This window comes from the organism of the source record quoted next, unplaced genomic scaffold (assembly GCF_019419815.1).
Source record: "Pyrus x bretschneideri cultivar Hongxiangsu unplaced genomic scaffold, Pyrus_bretschneideri_v1 Contig5, whole genome shotgun sequence".
Classification (NCBI taxonomy): Eukaryota; Viridiplantae; Streptophyta; class Magnoliopsida; order Rosales; family Rosaceae; genus Pyrus; species Pyrus x bretschneideri.
The window spans coordinates 1898731-1917424 of NW_025999787.1; the positions used below are offsets into that span (position 1 = coordinate 1898731).

Sequence of the window (18694 nt, forward strand, 5' to 3'; positions counted from 1 at the left end):
TCAATTTATGGTGCCCAACAAAGCTTCAACACAAAAGCTTCACCTACAAAGCTTCAATACAAAAGCTTCACCTACAAAGCTTCAATACAAAAGCTTCACCTACAAAGCTTCAATACAAAAGTTTCACCTACAAAGCTTCAACACCAAAGCTTCAACACAAAAGCTTCAACACCAAAACTTCACCTACAAAACTTCAACATCAAAGCTTCACCCAAAAAATAAAATAAAATAAAATAAAATGAGCCTAGGCCTCCCTTTCTTTGGGCCTAACAACTTTCATACCAAATATATATGAAGGAGGAGTTTTGGGCAACCACTTAGAAAGGAAAATGGTGAAGTTTTGTTTGGAAAATGGCCTACTAGCAAGACACGTCCCTCGACCGGAGACTTGAGGGACTCCTACCATATACCACTACACCTTGGTACTCAGAAATTTCGCGACTACTCAGTGCCTTGGATTTTTCAAGTCCCCAACCGAGAAGTTTTCCTCACTCAAGAAATTAAGGGAGCACTACTTCAACCTACAGGGTCCACCCACAAAGTTTCAATATGCAAACTTCAACAAAATAAAAAATTCAAAGAGCTTAGTGAAGGATACCTTAGTGTATTTAACACAACACGTTGAATGAAGTAAAACTTATTTATTGATATCTTCGATAAATTACAAATACGTGCATACACATGAATTAAAACAAACAAACAGGAGGGCGCCTTCACAAAGGCTGCTCAGGAGAAGTCTCAACACTCGGCAAAGCCCCAGAAATAGGAGGCATCGGAGGGTGATTATTTAGAGCCTCAGTACTGGGCAGAACCCTAGAAAGAGGAGGCATCAGAGGTTGATCATTTAGAGCTTCAGTATATGGTACAGCCCCAGAGGACGAAGGCAATAAATGCCTTTCGAACAAACTCACAAACCTCTGATGATCATTTAAAATCTGACCTTCGGATTCCTGTAACTGGTCAAGCTTTCTCTTCATGGTTGTAGCATAGCTATGTGCGAGCATCTGCAACTGTCTATTCTCATGCTTAAGCCCTCTGATCTCTTGTTTGAGACTTATCACTTCAACCGCCAACGATTCAACTTGGCGGGTTTGAGCAAATAGGCGTTGGGCCATATTAGACACAGAACTTGCACATTGGACACTGAAAGCCAGAGAATCCTTAACAACCAACTCATCGGATAGTTTGGAAAGTAGTTTGTTGTCTTTGGGAGTAAGAAGATTCTTGGCCACCACCGCAGCGGTCATATCATTCTTCATCACAGAGTCCCCAATAATAAAGGGACCAGTAGGAGATAAGAAGGATGGGCACCATATGTTATCTTGAGGAGACATGGCTACCTTTTCTACAACATTTAAGTCCAAACGACGGTCAGACGGGCCAGACATTCTCAGAAAAGATGAAGAAAAAATTAGGTATAGTAAGTCTCAGAAGTACGAAAATAAGGGAAAACTTCCTACAAGCAATAACTTTCAGAACAGACTCTTTGAACTTAATTGGTGCTCCTATAAAAGAAAGAGCCAGATCTTCAATAGGGCTACTTGTTCAAAAATCGAAGAGGCATCACTCTCCAAATTTCGAGAAGCAGATTTCCTGAGTTAAAATTTATTAGCAATCTTCACACGCAACATCAGTTCCTCGGATACCAAGGACAACTTTGCCAAAGAACTCTGACAAATTTAAGACAAGTAAATGTTGAAGGCCCAGTTACCCTACTATTACCCACAAGGATAAAGGAACATCACCACTGCTTGATTATTGGAAAATCCTTATGTGTGTCAACCTCTGTGCTCCGAGGCAAAGCAGACTTGCAAAAATGCCCAACCTTTCTTCACATCTGAGAAAACACTCCCAACAAGATTGCTTGCCTAGAAATCGAAGAGGCACCGCTCTTCGAATCTCGAGAACCATATCCCCAACAAGATTGCCTGCTCAGAAATCGAAGAGGCACCGCTCCTCGAACTTCGAGAAGTCGGGTTTCATTGGATAAAATTTGTCCATAATCCTCACACGCAACATCAGCTTTCTGGATACCGCAGACCACCTTTTCAAAGTGCTCTGACAAAGTTAAAACACGTGAACCTTGCAGCGACCACTACATTGCTCTGACCGAGAAGGGTAAAGGAACAACATTACTACTCGCTGTTGGGACAATTCCTATATATGTTAACCTCCATCCTTCACAGCCAGGCAGACCTGCCAAATAAAATAAAATAAAATGCTCAACCCTTCCTCACATCCGAAATGGCACTCCCAATCTAGCCTCTCGGAATACTCCATCTTCTTCTCCCTCGACAATACCCATGCCAACCAGCCACATTAGAGCAAGAATATTTCATATCATCAGGGTTGAAAGTAAGAGTATCCCATGTCATGATTTTTCCCTGTCTTTTCCTTTGCCCTTGCTCTTACCTGCAGGACAAGGATAAAGAATGCAATCAGTTGGAACCTGAGTATTGCTCTCGAGTACTCATCCTCAACTGTTGTCAAGGTCACGAATTCTTTCGGCAAATACCTCAAAACAGTTAGTACGATATTGGCTCTTTACTCTGAAGCTGCCAAGCATGGAGGAGTCACTGAGAAGTGGTGCTCTGAAGGACCATTTAAATGCAAAGGTTGTGCACCATTTCTGCTATACAAAAGATTGAAGCAGAAGGTTCAACGGCGAACTAGAACAAATCACTACAGCACGACGCCCTTCTTGTGAAACCGCACAATCCAGACAGAAGAGTCTAAGTCAAATCCAAGCTCGGCATCATTATTCTAATTAAAGAGATCGAGAAGCCTTAACAGCCTTTTGCTAACACCATTGTCGAAGAACAAAGCTTCGCCATACCACATCTACTACTTTGTCAAACAGCAAAAGTATCCCATATCATCAGGATCGAACATACTCCAGGTTTGACGGACTTGTTTTGACCCTCAAATTCTAGAGTTAGCTCGCTTCTTTGGAGGAAACCAGGAAACCCTCCAGCCCAGTTCAAGAATACACTTGTGGAAAGTCAAGTACAACAAAACACATGCCGATTCGTCCGTCTTCTCCAAAAACAAGAATACCTCATATCATCTCTTCTCCCTATTTCTTCTCTTTATCCTTGTTGCTGAATGAGAGACAGGGAGAATGAGTACAATCAGCCGGAACCCAAGATGAACCTACCGATCTGAGACTGATTGCTTGGAACCTTGATTGCTTACCTTGTCTGTCACCTCCTTCGGCATATCTCCTCACTTAGAGACTTGGGGGACTCTTACTATATGGTTTGTATCGCACTTGACCAAACCTGAAACTGCAAGTAAGCTTCAAATGAAAATGATACATTACCTTGTGCGTCAACGCCAACTAAAGATACCACTCCTGGATGAAGGAAAAGTACTTCCAAGAGAAGATGGCACATCTACTTACAGGACAGAGAAGGCAAGTGAAGGTGACACCACACTTTGGTACTTGGAAGTTTCGTGATTACCCAATGGCTTGGATCTTGCAAGTCCTCAACCAAGGAGCTTCCTTTACTCGGGAACTTAGGGGAGCACTGTTTGTACCATACTTGACCAATCCTGAAACTACTAAGCACCGGTCAATAGTATACCGTTAAGGACCCACAAGACTTTTCCTCCAACCAAGAGGCCAATTACAACGCGACACATGTCGGTATCAGAGGCCAATCACAGCGCAACACGTGTCGATATCAGAGGCCAATCACAACACGACACGTGTCAATGTCAGAACAAAGCTAGAAACTCTCTTCTATAAAAGGGGATCATTCTCCCACAATAACCCTTAATGTCATTTGTACTAAACTATTCACTAGAACTCACTAAAAAAGAGCTTGAACCTATGTATTTGTGTAAACCCTTCACAACTAATGAGAACTTCTCTACTCCATGGACGTAGCCAATCTGGGTGAACCACATACATCTTATGTTGTTTGCTTCCCTATCTCTATTCATTTACATACTTATCCACACTAATGACCAGAGCAATCTAGCGAAGGTCACAAACTTGACACTTTCTGTTATACCAAAGTCCTCGCCTATTTTGTGCATCAACACTTCTCTTAAGACCAAGTCCCCAACTTGCAAGCTATTAGGCTTTACGCTTTTGTTGTAATATGACCGGACTTGCTGCTGGTAAGTTGCTAGTCAGACTTAAGTACATTCCCGACGTTCTTCTGCAAAGTCTAGATTGGACTTGAGGATTCTCGCGTTTTCTAAGGCGGTTCGCTTTGCAGCGTGCAGGTTTAAAATTGTCGTGACTTGGATCGGGATGACAGCTTCTATCCTTTAAGCCATGGATAACGGTGTTTCCCTTGTACCTTTCCGAATTTTTTGTGCAATATGCCCATAAAACTCCAGATAGCTCTTCAAGCTACTTACTTTTCTTTTCAAGCCTCTTCCTCAAACACTTCAAAATAGCCTTTTTCGAAGCTTTTGTTTGCCCATTACTTTGTGGATATCTCGAAGTGGAATTGAGGTGACCGATTCTCAGTTTTTGTATCAATCTATGACTTCGGAGTTGGCGAACTATAGTCTGTTGTCAATGAGTATTGTATGTGGATGCCAAATCGGCAAATGATGTTTTTCCAAACAACAAACTTTACAATGACTCTGGTGATTCTAGTCAGCAATTCTGCCTTTATCCATTTTGAGAAGTAATCCATGGCCACTATCAGGTACTCCCTGCTTCCTTGAGCCTTGTTAAGGGGCCCAGCTAAGTCAATGCCCAATTGTATAAAAGCCATAATCCTGTCAAAGTATTAAGCTCTTTTGCATGTTAATGGTTTATAGGCGCATACCTTCGACATTTGTCGCATCTTTGGGCACGGATAGTGGCGTCTTGTCGCATAGTGGGTCAGTAATATCTAGCAGTTAATGCTTTCTGGGCCAACGACCTTCTTCCTGCATGATTTCCACATACTCTGGAATGAATGTCACTTAAGATCTATAGGCCTAGATTTAGAGTGACAGATAAGGGGTGGAGTCCGGAATAGGAGTGTCAGTACAGCATCCCACAGTTGACCATGTACCTCGACGCCTTTTGGAATAATTTTATGGCGAAGTTGCAATCTTCTGGTGATTTTCTGTCTTGTATGTAGTCAATGATATTGTCCATCCAATTTTCTCGGGTGTCAATGACGACTATTACTTCCAGCTCTGGCTTGTGAGTGCTTGGAACAGTGAGGTACTCAAAATGGATCGTTCACCGGAAGGAATAGTCGATAATTGAAGCTATGTTTGTCAGTGCGTTGGCATGGCTATTTTCTTATCTTGGGATCTGTGTGATTTCATACTTCTGGAATTTCTTGAGTAGCTTCTTGACTTTATTTGGGTAGAGTCCCATCGTGGGATGGTGAACCACGTGGTCTCCTGTAACTTGGTTAACTATGAGCATTGAGTCACAGTGAATTGACAGTTCCTTTACCTAGAGTTCTTCTGCTACCCTGAGTCGTGCTAGGAGTGCTTCATATTATGCTTCGTTATTGCTTGCCTTGAATTTGAGTTTCAGAGATTGTTCGAGTATAGTGTCATCTGATGTCATTAAATTGGCGACACCCCACCAAATACATCTTTCAACTCCGAATTCCTACTGGAACTTCCACCATTCGCTCACATACAAGCCTAGAAGGTAAGAAATTTCACCCTGACTCGCAATTATTTTGTCTTTTTTTATTTTTATTTTTATTTTTTTATAATGAACTAAATTAGATTTTCGATTTAGGGATTTTAAAATCAAAGTACGGTTTTCGATTTTCAATTTGGGTTTAATTTGGTCTGCTGTTTCTTGATTGTAGCTGTTGATTGTTCATGATGTTTGAATCCTTGTGCAGCTTGAGGCAATTTTATAACCAAGGAATTTTAGTTCTTCGTATAAAAAAAAAAAAAAAAAAAAAAACGTTTTGAAAACTATAGATTTTCAATAAAAATTTTATTCGGAATTTTTTTTCTTATCTTCCCGATATTTTCCGTTCAGTTACCTAACTGAAGAAAACCTCGTGCCAAGGTTTTAATCTTAAAGTCGGCCATCAGACACATAAGCCGACATTTTGTCGACGCAAAGACAGCGCTGTGTAAACTGTAAAGCCTGTAACGCATGCACAGCCGAGAAACAAATAATAAGAAATATACAACCACGTGGAATATTAAACGAGTGACTATGATCATGACGTCCGAGCCTCGAGCCCCAGTTGTTATTTTGCGCACGCGTTTCACATGCCGTTTTTCCCTCATGTGCGCGCCTGTCATTTTGTCACAACACACTCAAATGAAAAAAACAAACACACACCCCAACTTTTGCCCTACTCAAATATTTTCCAATATATAAACACCCCCTCCTTAGCTCCCTTCCTTACTCATTTCCTCTCCACCTGCCTCTCTCTCTCTCTCTCTCTCTCTCTCTCTCTCTCTCTCTCTCTCTCTCTCCCAAAATATGACTACTTTGGAGTCCATGAGCAGCACCTTGTCCTTGGTCTTCTTTTCCTTCGCATCCTTGTTTTCTTTGTTTTCGTTGCTGATCTTCATCATCAGGCTCCGGCCATGGTGCAACTGCCACATATGTCAAAGCTTTCTGAGCTCGAGCTGGTCAGGAAGCTTCGACAATCTATGTGACTGGTACACTCACCTTCTCAAAAAGTCGCCCTCCGGAACCATCCACGTCCACGTCCTCGGCAATATAATCACCGCCAACCCAGAAAACGTCGAGCATATCATCAAAACCAACTTCCACAACTACCCGAAAGGTAAACTCTTCACGACCATTCTTGGCGACCTTTTAGGCCTCGGAATCTTTAACGTCGATGGCGACGGGTGGCAGTTCCAGCGTAAGATGGCGAGTTTAGAGCTCGGCAGTGTCTCGGTCCGCTCCTACGCGCTAGAAATCGTGAGCGCCGAAATCCAATCCAGACTGATTCCGTTATTAGCCTCGGTTGCAGGTAACGAAGGCGAAAATGGCGTCGTTGACATACAGGACCTGTTTCGACGCTTTTCCTTTGACAACATCTGCAAATTCTCTTTCGGATTGGACCCTGGCTGTCTCCAGCTATCCCTTCCGATATCTGACTTTGCGGTGGCCTTTGACTTGGCGTCAAAGCTCTCTGCGGAGCGGGCAATGACGTCGTCGCCTATCGTGTGGAAGATAAAGAGATTTTTCAACCTTGGATCGGAGAGGCAGCTGAAGGAAGCCGTTAAAATGGTGGACAACTTGGCCAAGAGCATCATCAAACAACGTCGTGAAATGGGTACTTTTTCGACGCAGAAGGACCTTCTCTCTCGATTCATGGCCAACATTGAAGACGATCAGTACCTCAGAGACATTGTCGTGAACTTTCTGTTGGCGGGCCGTGACACCATCTCTTCCGGGTTGACCAGCTTGTTTTATTTACTCGCAAGACACCCGGAAGTGAAGCGGGAGATCCGGAAGGAATTGGATCAGGTCATGGGTCCGACTAGAGAAGGACTTGCGACTGCGAGTTTTGATCAAATGCGGGAAATGCACTACTTGCATGCGGTGCTTTATGAGACAATGAGGTTGTACCCGCCGATACAATTCGATTCCAAGTTCTGTCAGGAGGATGATGTGCTACCCGATGGTACTTTTGTACGGAGTGGGACTAGAGTTACGTACCATCAATACGCAATGGGCCGGATGGAGAGCATTTGGGGTTCGGATTGTCTCGATTTCAAGCCCGATAGGTGGTTGAAGAAGGGGCTTTTTTCGCCCGAGAGTCCGTACAAGTACCCGATTTTTCAAGGCGGGGAGAGGGTTTGTTTGGGGAAGGAATTGGCGGTGATGGAAATGCAATGCGTCGCTGTCGCACTTGTGGGGAGGTTTGATATTCAGATTCTGGAACCTGAAAGGAGACCGCAGTTTGTCCCGGGCCTCACTGCCACCGTGAGGGGTGGCCTGCCGGTTCGAATTGAAGAAAGGGAAGGCTGATGAGCAGAGAAACATTTTGGTGGTTTCATGCATGCATAAATACGTACTATAGGTCTCTATATATAGTTTGCCTTTCAGCTGCTGGGGAACATTAGAAGTGGTTGGCACTTGTGGGTAGAATAAATGCTAACTTATTCGACTAACCCATAAGGTTGAATTCATGAGCAGAAGTCACAAATTTGATGTATATATATGGTTTAATAGTTCAAAAGGAAAATGGGTTAATTTGTGGTTCATATTGTCATGGTTCTTCCTATCACTGGGTCACTTTATCATACTGTAAGTGAGGCAAAATATTATTAGGTACTAGATATATGGTATAATGGTACAAAGGGAACTAAATGAGTGTATGCAGTGGCTAGGCTGCTAGCTATAGTAGCCTAGACGACCAGTTTATTACCATCTATATATAAACAGTAGTTTGTCTTCTATATCTGTACTACTCTTGGCCTACAGAACGAAACTGGGAAGTATAGAGCTGTACTGTATTACTTTATATTTATATGTTATCTTGATGTATTGTTGGTCCATATATTCTTCCGGTTTGAGTAATAGTAAGTAACTGGTTCATTTTCTAGAGACAGCCTTGGAGCTCCATTGATTGAAAGGAAAACCTCTCAGCTGCAATCAATGCAACAAGAGCAATTCTTCCATACAACGAGTACTACGAAATTTTGCTACATCACACTATTTAACTCATCGTAGAAATGAAAGACAAATGCATAACTGTGTACAGTTGGTGGTAAAAAATAAAAGTTTCAAAAGAACATGTAGAAAAAGAAACCAACTATTATTATAAATATGTATGGAATGTGTTAACGCTCAAAATTGGTGAAGCCAATAAAGGTAGAATTGATCAAGTGTTGCCTTTGATGGACTTGGGTTTTGCAAACAATACAGAAAAGACAAAGGATTTAAGTGGTTCACCCCTCAAAACTAGACTACATCCATTAAGTCTCTTAGATAAATGACCAACTAGATTACAAGTAGCGGTCGCCCAGCATAGTACAAGTCAATTCGTTCGACCCCCTCTAAAGAGTACTCATCCGCCTTATATAGGCCATTCTCTGAGTCTTCAGCCTATGGGCTCAAGTCTATCACTTCTTTTCTATTTAATGGGCTGAATGTATAGATTAGACTTGCTAGTTGTCCTTCCGTTCTTTGGCTAACACATAGCATCGAGGTGACACTTGCTCAAGTCAACTTGTGTCCTCTTTTGGGATGGCACAGCAAACCACCTCGCTTGGCCCTAGAGTTGGTCGGGACTCATACTTGAGCGTTCTACTTGTCAGCCTTTATGTCCCTTCGTAGGCCTCTATTCTTTCGTCTAGCTGCCACATGGCTCATAGTTGACATTTGAGTAGGCATGCTCTTTCTGCTCCTAGGACCTTGTGCCTTAAAGTTGTCAATGGCCATTTTGCCATCTAGTGCTTGGATTGATTGCTGATTAAACACTAGAGGCCAGGACTTCTTAAAGCACTTAGCTTCAACTTTCCACGTTCATTAGACCTTGATTTTTCTTTGCACCTATCACGGTCGGAAATGACTCTACGTTAACAAGTCCGCCAACTCCTTATCCAAGGGTTCTTTCTTGGGTATGAAGTTGCAGGGGTTGGTCGACACTTAGGGGTGGCACTTAGGTGTTGTGTTGCATGCCCATAATGGTGTGCCTTTGGCGATCGACTCATGCTTTTTTAAGCGCTCGACTCAAAATCTCATCAGTTACCAGACTCTTGAGCCAGGAGCTAGTGTTGTCAGGAACATGTACTTGTTAAGCATATGTTCGTTGTAGGTTGGTGGTGGAATCGAGGGGCCTCCCTATTGAAGGTGTAACAGGCAGGTGTAACCTCGTGGCCCGTGAAGTGGTTTCACATCCCTCTACATCAGAGATTGAGCAAGTGAGCTGCCACGTGTCACGATATGGTCGTTTTGGCGCTCTTTATCAACGACTAAGATCAAGTGCTCGGGGCTGTATAACTCATGACCATCTCTAGAGACTTAAGTTTTACCAATCTCGTGTCTCTCAAGTTGGCTTATTGTGCTAGTATCTTTTCTTTTGTTTTCCTTTGGTACATTTCACAGTAGTTTCGATATTACTCTGACTTTTATGTTGTGGGTTACCATTAATGTCAAACAACACCGGCAAAGACCAAATTTGGCTAGTCTAGTTGGTAGAGTGGAGTAGGGCATTCTTTATGACTTAGTAGGCTAGGTAGATTTATAGCGTTGACTTTCCTTAGCAATTAGGGTCTAACTTTGCAAGTAGTTTACTTCGCATTTCTGAGACCCCCAAAATATATGTAGATACCGAGCACGCCTATTGTCAAGCATCTGACTCTGAAAACGAAGGCCAAGATGACTGCCCTGGTAGATCAACCATCACTCCTATTCGCGAAGGTGCCAATCATAGTTAGGGGACTCTTCAACGGCTGCCCATGGGGACGAGTCCAATTTGGTAAACTTCTGCTTTCTACACTACTGCCTCAAGAGCGAGATAGAAACATGGAAGGACAAGAAAATGTATTCTCGAGTCGAAATTCTATCGGATTTATAAACTTTAGAATCGTACTCATTCATGGACGTAATAATTGTATGCTTCAGGTGATGTCTATCATGATTAGACGGTCCATAGGAGCGAGCCAAAAAGCCATGGAGTCCTCGTTCGGGAGGTACTTCCGTGGGTAATGCTTTAGGCATAAGTCTTCGAATAAAGATCATGGCGTAGGCTTATTCAGCTCTTCTATGCCATTGTTGGCTACGATGGTTTCTCAGCTTCTTGATAGTCAAGTGGAGATTCACATCTTGTACCCACAAAAAGTGGTTTCTATTAGAAACTTCCAAATCAGTGAGATCAAACTTGTGACGGTTCGACAATCCACTGAATGGATGGAACAAGATTGTGAATAATGTTATAGGAAATAAAATATCCATAAGCATCAAAGTTAGAACATTCAAGTTTTAAGACATGGTATGTATGAAAGATTCGAGTTTTCATGGGTGTATTGTTTTTATGAAAACTTCAGGTTCAAAGGCACTAAATTTGAAACTACAGGTTCAATTTAGTTTATGAACGTTTAGTTCATAAAAAGAGAGGTTCCTGTAAGAACATAGAATACAAGGTACTGATTTAAATGCATTGGATTTGAGTTGCTTCGGGAACTTAAGGATGAGCGCTTCGGGAACTTAAGGATGAGCACTTCGGGACTACGAAAGGATGTCAACGGTTCAAAGAAGAAAAATAAATTATTGAATCGTTAATTTCCAAAAGCGGTCTTCAGGTCAATAATTTTGAATTTCTTGTCAGATTAATGGACTACTGGTCACTTTTAATTAATTCAATAAATTGGGATCATACAGGGTCGATCGTGGAAGCAAAATAATGACATACTGTTCTTATTAGCTTCAATTGGCAGTGGGCCAAGTGACAAGTGAATTATAGGTTTATTAGTGTTAACCAAAACATCCCAAAAATTAAATGGGTATGGTTATGAAGCGGGAATGCCAAAAATTAGCATTGGATAAAAAAAAAACATCGTAGCCCAGCTTAATTAGGTTGGTTGTAATGAATGGGCAAGGCTCTACAATAAGGCTGTAGGCTTTCAGGGGCCATGGGAAGGCTACAGGCCATTGGGCCGTGGGTTGGGATAAGCCCAGTAGCTCAAAGCTGCTGGAGTTAGGCCAAAAACAAGCACATGGAAGCAAGCCCAGTTGCGCTGGCTTGGGCTGGTGCGAGACGAAGCCTAGTAGCTCAGAGGCTATTGGCAACCGGGTTGAGACTCAAGGGCTAGCCCAGCAACACATAGGCTATTATAGGCAGGCCATGTGTATGGACAAGGCCCAGGAAACATCAAGCTCACTGGAAGTGGGCCAGGGTACAAGTACAAGCCCAGCAAGGCTGCATGCCTGATGGAATGGGCTAGAGGCTTCAGGCTCGTGGAAACCTTACCTAGGCCAAAGGGTCTGATTGTCGGTATATGCGTAGCAAGCCCAAATGGTTGCTAATGTCGGTCCAGACGTCAAAACGATGTTGTCTAGTCACAGCTGCTCAACGGGCTAGGCTGTAGGCCAACCAACGTGGCTCAATGTGTGGTGGTGACGCGGCGTGGAGCCGGAAAAAAAAATCCCAATATTTTTTATTTTTTTTTCAACTCTAGGGTTTGAAAAACCCTAATTGTTATTAATTTATTTCAATGCTTTGACTCACAAATTCCACATAGCAAAAATTCCGTAATGCATGAAACGTATATATTTATTGACAAATATATGAAACATATACAATATATATATATATATATATATATCAGAAGGAAAATATAAATATAGGGGGTTCATGCATCATGGAGAATGTTTTCATACTTCATGGTCATTCAAATATCTTACATTATTTTAAGCGTACCTGATTGGTAGAAAACTATAAAAGCCTTTGAATTTGTAGAAGATCACTCTCGGAAAGCCGGAATTGCATCTCCGATGCGTTGTATCACGCTTAACACAGAAAAATTAAATTGAATCAATAGCGTCTAGATCAATTCAATAAAATAATAAATTAATCATAAAAAGAATGATTAAAACGTAATACTCCCCCGATTGAAGATCAAACTCCCTTTAGCATAGCATCAAGAGCGTGCTAATAACGTGTTATAAGCATAATTTATTAAACAATTATGGAGGCTAGAGAGAGAAGAGGTGTGGCACATAGAGAGAGAAGAGAGAGATGTGTAATTGTCAGGTGTGTTTTATTCCACCCCATTGTGCCTTTATTTATAGTAGTAGGGAAGATTAATTCCGTACCCTAATAGGATTACAACTCTAATAGGATAATATCTAGTCTAAGAGATATGGTAGAATCCCATAAGGATATCCTATATATGTTAGGATTTAGGATTTACACAATCACATTCCTAATCTAACAGGACTGCAACAGAAACAAAATTTTTATTGGTTAAAAGTGGAATAAGGGACCCAACATTAAAATTAATTAAAAATAAATTAGACATTAATGTCAAATTTTACTCCAAATCAACAAGCCTTCAAATCCAGCAAATAGCACTTCAGTTGGAGAGACCTTTGATGTCAAATATGCACAGTGGCATTCCACCTAGGATTTTGACATCTCGTTTGGAAATGCTCTAATCGTTCAACAAAACAGACTACAGACTTTCAAACCAAAGCTACCTTTACTTGTTTCATTCCTTTTGCCTTACTCAAAAGACCACTTAAAACCAAGACCACCGACCTTTAGGAAACTTACCTTTAGATTTTAAGACCAATTAGAATTTGTTGTGCAACCATCTCTTTTTCACAGTAACAATTTACCAGCCTTACGATAGTTAATCTTGTTGATTGTAACCCTTTACAAGGAAGCATCATTAACCCAATTTAATGGCCTCATATCTTATCTGATAAGAGTTCTATCATTAACCATTTTCAGTTTTGTTTTAATGAATGGTTTTCTCACAGTTAGGGTTGCCAATATCTAATAGTTTTGATACATAAATGATTTCCAAAATAGTATTGTTAACTTATTTTTCATGTTTATCTTTTGATTTACTCAATTCAGAGACCAAAAATAAACATGAGTGTGCAAAGAAAGAAATGCAGAATGTGTGCTACTAGTTTTGAGGAAGGCCGGCTTATAAGCCTTTTGAAGTGCGGTTGAAGCTCGACATGAATAAAGCGTACGACCAGGTCGTGTGGAACTTTTAAGAGGAGGATATGTGGATTATGGCGTTTGACCATAGATTGCGGGCACCCGAGTCGAAAGTTCAAGCCTTGGAGAGGAATTCGGCAAAGGGGACCCAATTTCCCACCTTGTCCAGCAGGCCTTCACTTCTAAATTCCTCAATGATAGAATCCGTAACGATGGCACAATGTTATCACATTCATTATCTTCCCTGCAGGAGGACTTGCATAGAACGAGTTCATCACCACCGTGGCGTTCTAAACCAATAATACAATATCATGTGTAAGTTTCTCTCCACATGACATTGCAATATTGGACCGAAACGCCATGACGGCAATAAACACATTTCATGTAACTTGCTCTCCTCTACGGGTGCTAAATTCCAAATGCTGCTACTAATATTCATACAACATTAATGTGAACGCCAAATTAGTTTGAACGCCAAATTAGTTTTTCGGTGCATATTTCCTACAGGATAATGAACAGAAAACTTGATTCATGAAGACAAATCTCATGATTTACCAATTCAATTTCAATAGAGAACAATCCACGATTTCCTAGAACTTCAATAAGTAAACAATCCATGATTTCCTAGAACTTCAATAAGTAATCCAAAAAGGAATTCTGTTGCAACATTCAACATTCGGAGCTAGGGCGTAGCTTCAGAAATCGAATCAAGAGTGAAAACACAACCTCATTCTCATTAAATTATGTAAAGCAACCAACACCATAAAAATCGTCAAAACCTATAGAACCATTTGACACCAAATTCTCTACAAATCAGTTAAGAAATCATCATATGGCAGTAAGGACAAATTGTTGATGAGAATGCATGAGAGACTGAATAATAACACGAAGTTCCCGGTCCAATTAGGAGATATTTGCGTTTTTCAGAGATGTTGAGGTTACCGGACCTGCAGATGTCCGCATTACTTGCTCCCCAAGTAAAGCAATACAAGAATCGTCAGTCTTCAAATGAAGTTGCACCAATTCCCATATCTTTTTCTTTTGAATCTGCAGAAAGTGATCAACAAGAACCATAAATGCAAAATAAAGGTATATGATAGATGAAGAAAAACTTGACCCAACTCTTCCATGACAATCTAGTGCCTCTGGCCTGAAGCATATATATGTTTTCTATTATTTTTTTTTTTTTTTTTGTCGGTCCAATGGAGATTCTGTTATACAGACAGCAAGAGACAAACAACCACCAAACACTAGAAAGAAACTAAGAACCCCCAATCCGTAAACACAATGGCATTGTCTCAGAAGGTACCCCTAGTTGGCCATGACTTACCAAAATCAGAACAAGCGAGAACGCGGGCAGCTAAACCCAACTTTCTGTGCACATCACCTGTTTACCTTGCGCAGCAACCCAATGATGCACAGAAAATTATTGACTATCCACGATGTAGCCGTTCAAAACCACTGGTCAACATTTGATCCTGCTATCATCCCTCCTGGTTCCCATGGATCATCAGAGTAGATTTTAACCTCATATTCATTCAGAGGCTCCTACAAGGTAGAATCCTGAGAGTACGTTGAAACAAAGTCACTGCATTTGCTCACAATTTGCCATGACACACTCGGATGCTTTATGACAACAGCGGACACATTGTAAATAACTCACAGGGTCCAGCAGGTTATGTTCAAAGAGACACTCACATCTGGTTTTCAGATATACCAAAAGGTGTAAGCAATTTAACTCTGTTGCTTGCAGGAAACTGTACGCACATGCACATTCGTTTAACTAAAAATTCTGAAATGCCAGTAATCTATGGTAGAATGTTCATTAATCCACCTTGTGCGAAAAGGTAACCCAAACCAACCCCCAGAGTCCAAGGACCGAGTAACAAGAATATTCGAAAGACTCTAGATACTCATTGCTGATAGGACACGGAGGAGTAGTCTCAATTTCTCCCATAGATATTTTTTGCAGGAATGGAGTTGGGGAAGATTCTACAGAGGAACTGGCAAAGTTAAGGGTATAAACATTTCATATGAACCTCGTGTCCAATTGATGTGAGGATTGCAAGGGTTATGTTATCTGTCCAGCCTGAGCTAGCTTAGACCTTGTGTTATCTGTCCATATACTCAGACTTTGCCCGAGAAACATACTCCTGAATAGGGCTCAACACCCAGGTTCGGGTCCCCAATTAATGAGATCTGCCACCATTTGGACCAGGCATATTCAATAACCGAATAATCATGAACTTAGAAGTTTCCTGTTGCATGAAAAAAATAATCTTGATTTCTGTACTCCTTATCAAACTTAATCTGGTTCACAATAAATTTCAGCATTGTATAAATTTCTTCTGATTCAGGATATGATTTATCATGCGCTATAAATTTGTGAAGGGTTCCAAATATCTCCACAAAACTAAAACCAGGGGACTTCTTAACCCCTCTCCTCTCCATGGCTTCTCGCAGGCTTCTTGCATCATCCCAGCGTCTGAAAACAGCATAAACATTTGATAAACCAACATATCTACCATCATGATCTGGCTGTATCTCTATAAGCTTCTTTCCGACAATTTCTGCTAGATCTAATTTTCCATGGTTCATGCATCCGCTAAGTAGAGCACCCAACATTGAAGCTGTTGGCTCCTTGGACATTTGACATATAAACTGGTATGCCTCCACTACCTGGCCTCCACGTGCTAAAACATCCACCATGCAAGCATAATGCTCACACTTGGGTGTCATACCATGTTTACCAATACATTCAAAGAAATGCCAAGCTTCCTTCACTAATCCCCCATGGGCACAAGCACTCAACAAGCACAAGTACGTTATCTCATCTGGAGCAATCCCGATTATTTGCATTTCGCTAAAAATTTTGAGTGCCTGTTGGACTAACCCATGCATTGCAAGTCCTCCAATCATTGCATTCCATATCAACACATCAGATTGATGCAGTGAACCCCCACGAAACACACCTAAAGCCTCCTCTATTGCCCCACATTTTGCATACATGTCCACAAGTGATGTTTGCAACGCCAAAGTTAATGGCAATTCATTCTCAGCCATATAACGATGCATCACCTTCCCTTGTTCAAGCGCACCTAGGTGCGTGCATGCGCTCAAAACACTCACCATTGTTACCTCGTTCGCTTTAGGCCCCACAACGCACATTCTCTCAAATACTGCCAAAGCCTCACTAAACTCCCCAGCCTTAACATACCCATCAATCAAAGAACTCCAGGACACAACATTATGCTCCGGCATCAACTCAAATACTTCCCGTGCTGAATTCACGTCCCCACACTTTGCATACCCATCCAACATCGAATTCCAGGAAACCGAGTTTCTCACAGGGATTCCATCAAACACCTTACGTGCATACATGATATCTCGACAAGTAGCATACATATGGATCAAGGAATTGCTTATGAACCTATCAGACTCGAAACCATCTTTAGCAATATGGGCATGCACAGCCATACCCAGTTCTCGCTTCAATAAACGAGCTGACGCTTTTACAAGGAAAGGATAGGTTAAATAATCCGGAGAGACCCCATGACGCAACATTTTGACGAAAACTGATAGGGAGCGATTCGGGTTTTTGCTGTTGGAGTAACCTCTAATAACTGTGTTCCAATAAAAAATTGTTGGGTGAGAGAGCTGTGAGAAAACTCGATATGAGTATTCGATATTACCCAAATTGGATAGCGCTGAGAAAGAGAGGATTTTGGAAGTCAACAAGTGGTGTTGGGAGAGGCCTAAAGTGAGGAGCAGAGCATGTATTTGCTTGAGCTCAAACATTGATTTGCAATTTTCATGGAGTGCGACTAGCTTTTGAATTATACTAGCATGCTTGCTTGGAAATGACACATTCGACAGTTGAGGATTAGACACGGAGAGTACCTGGTTAGGCGAGGCAGGAGGAGGCTGATTTTGATGATCCTCTTCAGAGCCAAACCATACTCTTTGGCCAGGGAGTGAACCCTCAGGCGGCACAAGAAGCTCAACATTCTCATGGGAAGCATCCGAAGCTGCCATAAGCATTCCATTAGACTTCACACCGCGCATGTTCCTCGGCTTCAGATTAGCAAGCACAACTACATTTCTATCCTGCATCCAACAAACACAAAATCACATTGCATAAAATTGTCAATCTGATCATTCTCGTTTCTGTAACATAAGAATCGATGAACTTTTTAGGCCAACATAACCGATATAATAGGTGTGAAGTTTTATCACAGAAGTCCTCGGACAGATTGGTAGTAAACCTCCCACATATAAATTGTATATTATTTTGTTATACATTCGACATGAGACTTTCTCCAACAAGAATCAAATATACATACATATATCCAAATTCACATTATGTTTTGAAATCCATATGGGTTATTTGCAAGCTAAGGAATTTCTTGCTAATTAAGAGTTTAGGTACCTGAAGGTGATCAAGAGGCACATATTTGACAAGGCCACTGCAGATGGTTCTGGGTTCGGGCTCGCCGACGTCAACTTCCTCCACATAAAGAGAATCAGCCTCCTCATGCCTCCATGCCTTAAGAACTCGGCCAACCCTTATGTCGAGCACGTCGGCTGCATCTTTTATCTTCTTCTGTTCATCGACAACCTCGCTCACCGGCGCCTCCTCGTCGACCACAGCAGCATCCCTCACTATCTCAGAAGAAGCAGTAGCAGCAGTTGCAGAAGCGTCGTCGGCCGAGGCGGCGGTGCAGAAGGGAGAAGATGAGTGCCACAAGGCAGCGATTCTTGGTGGTGGTGATAGTGTGGGTTTTTCGCGGCGAATGCGGATGTGATAGTAATTTTGATTGACGGCGGAATTGATTTGGTGGAGATTGAGAGGGCGGTGCGCGTGGGCAAAGGTGAAGAGACGAGGGACGCTGATGCTGATGCTGGTGCAGCTTCCTTTCAAAAGGGTCGTTGCAGCCATTCCCTTCCCTCTTTTCCCTATCCTCAATTGTAACTCACTAGCTTTGGCTATCCCTTCTTCTATTTGAGTGATGGAGGAAATTGGAGGAATGGTCCAAGAACTACGATTGAACTGTAGTTTTGGTTTTTAAACTCAAAAATTCATTAGATTTGATTCCTGAATTTAACAAAAATGT

General features: G+C 41.7%; 2 protein-coding genes across 3 annotated transcripts; one reads left to right on the forward strand and one right to left on the reverse strand.

Moving 5' to 3' along the window:
- The first annotated feature begins 6349 nt into the window (after positions 1-6349).
- LOC103931209 (cytochrome P450 94C1-like) lies at positions 6350-8361 on the forward strand. Its single transcript, XM_009340631.3, has one exon. It carries the CDS (start codon positions 6425-6427, stop codon positions 7928-7930), a length of 1506 nt encoding a protein of 501 aa, XP_009338906.3. The 5' UTR covers positions 6350-6424; the 3' UTR covers positions 7931-8361.
- A 5933-nt stretch (positions 8362-14294) lies between these two features.
- On the reverse strand, positions 14295-18694 carry LOC103954213 (aminoacyl tRNA synthase complex-interacting multifunctional protein 1-like). 2 transcript variants are annotated; one of them, XM_009366017.3, is made up of 3 exons: positions 18010-18660; positions 17481-17687; positions 14295-14627 (listed from the first exon to the last, which is right to left on the reverse strand). In XM_009366017.3, the coding sequence occupies exons 1-3, from the start codon at positions 18517-18519 to the stop codon at positions 14484-14486; spliced, it is 861 nt and encodes a 286-aa protein (XP_009364292.2). In that variant the 5' UTR covers positions 18520-18660; the 3' UTR covers positions 14295-14483. The 2 variants fall into 2 exon arrangements, with proteins under 2 accessions (XP_009364292.2, XP_048425256.1); XM_048569299.1 differs by lacking the exon at positions 14295-14627 and adding an exon at positions 16985-17203 and having other exon boundaries at positions 18010-18694.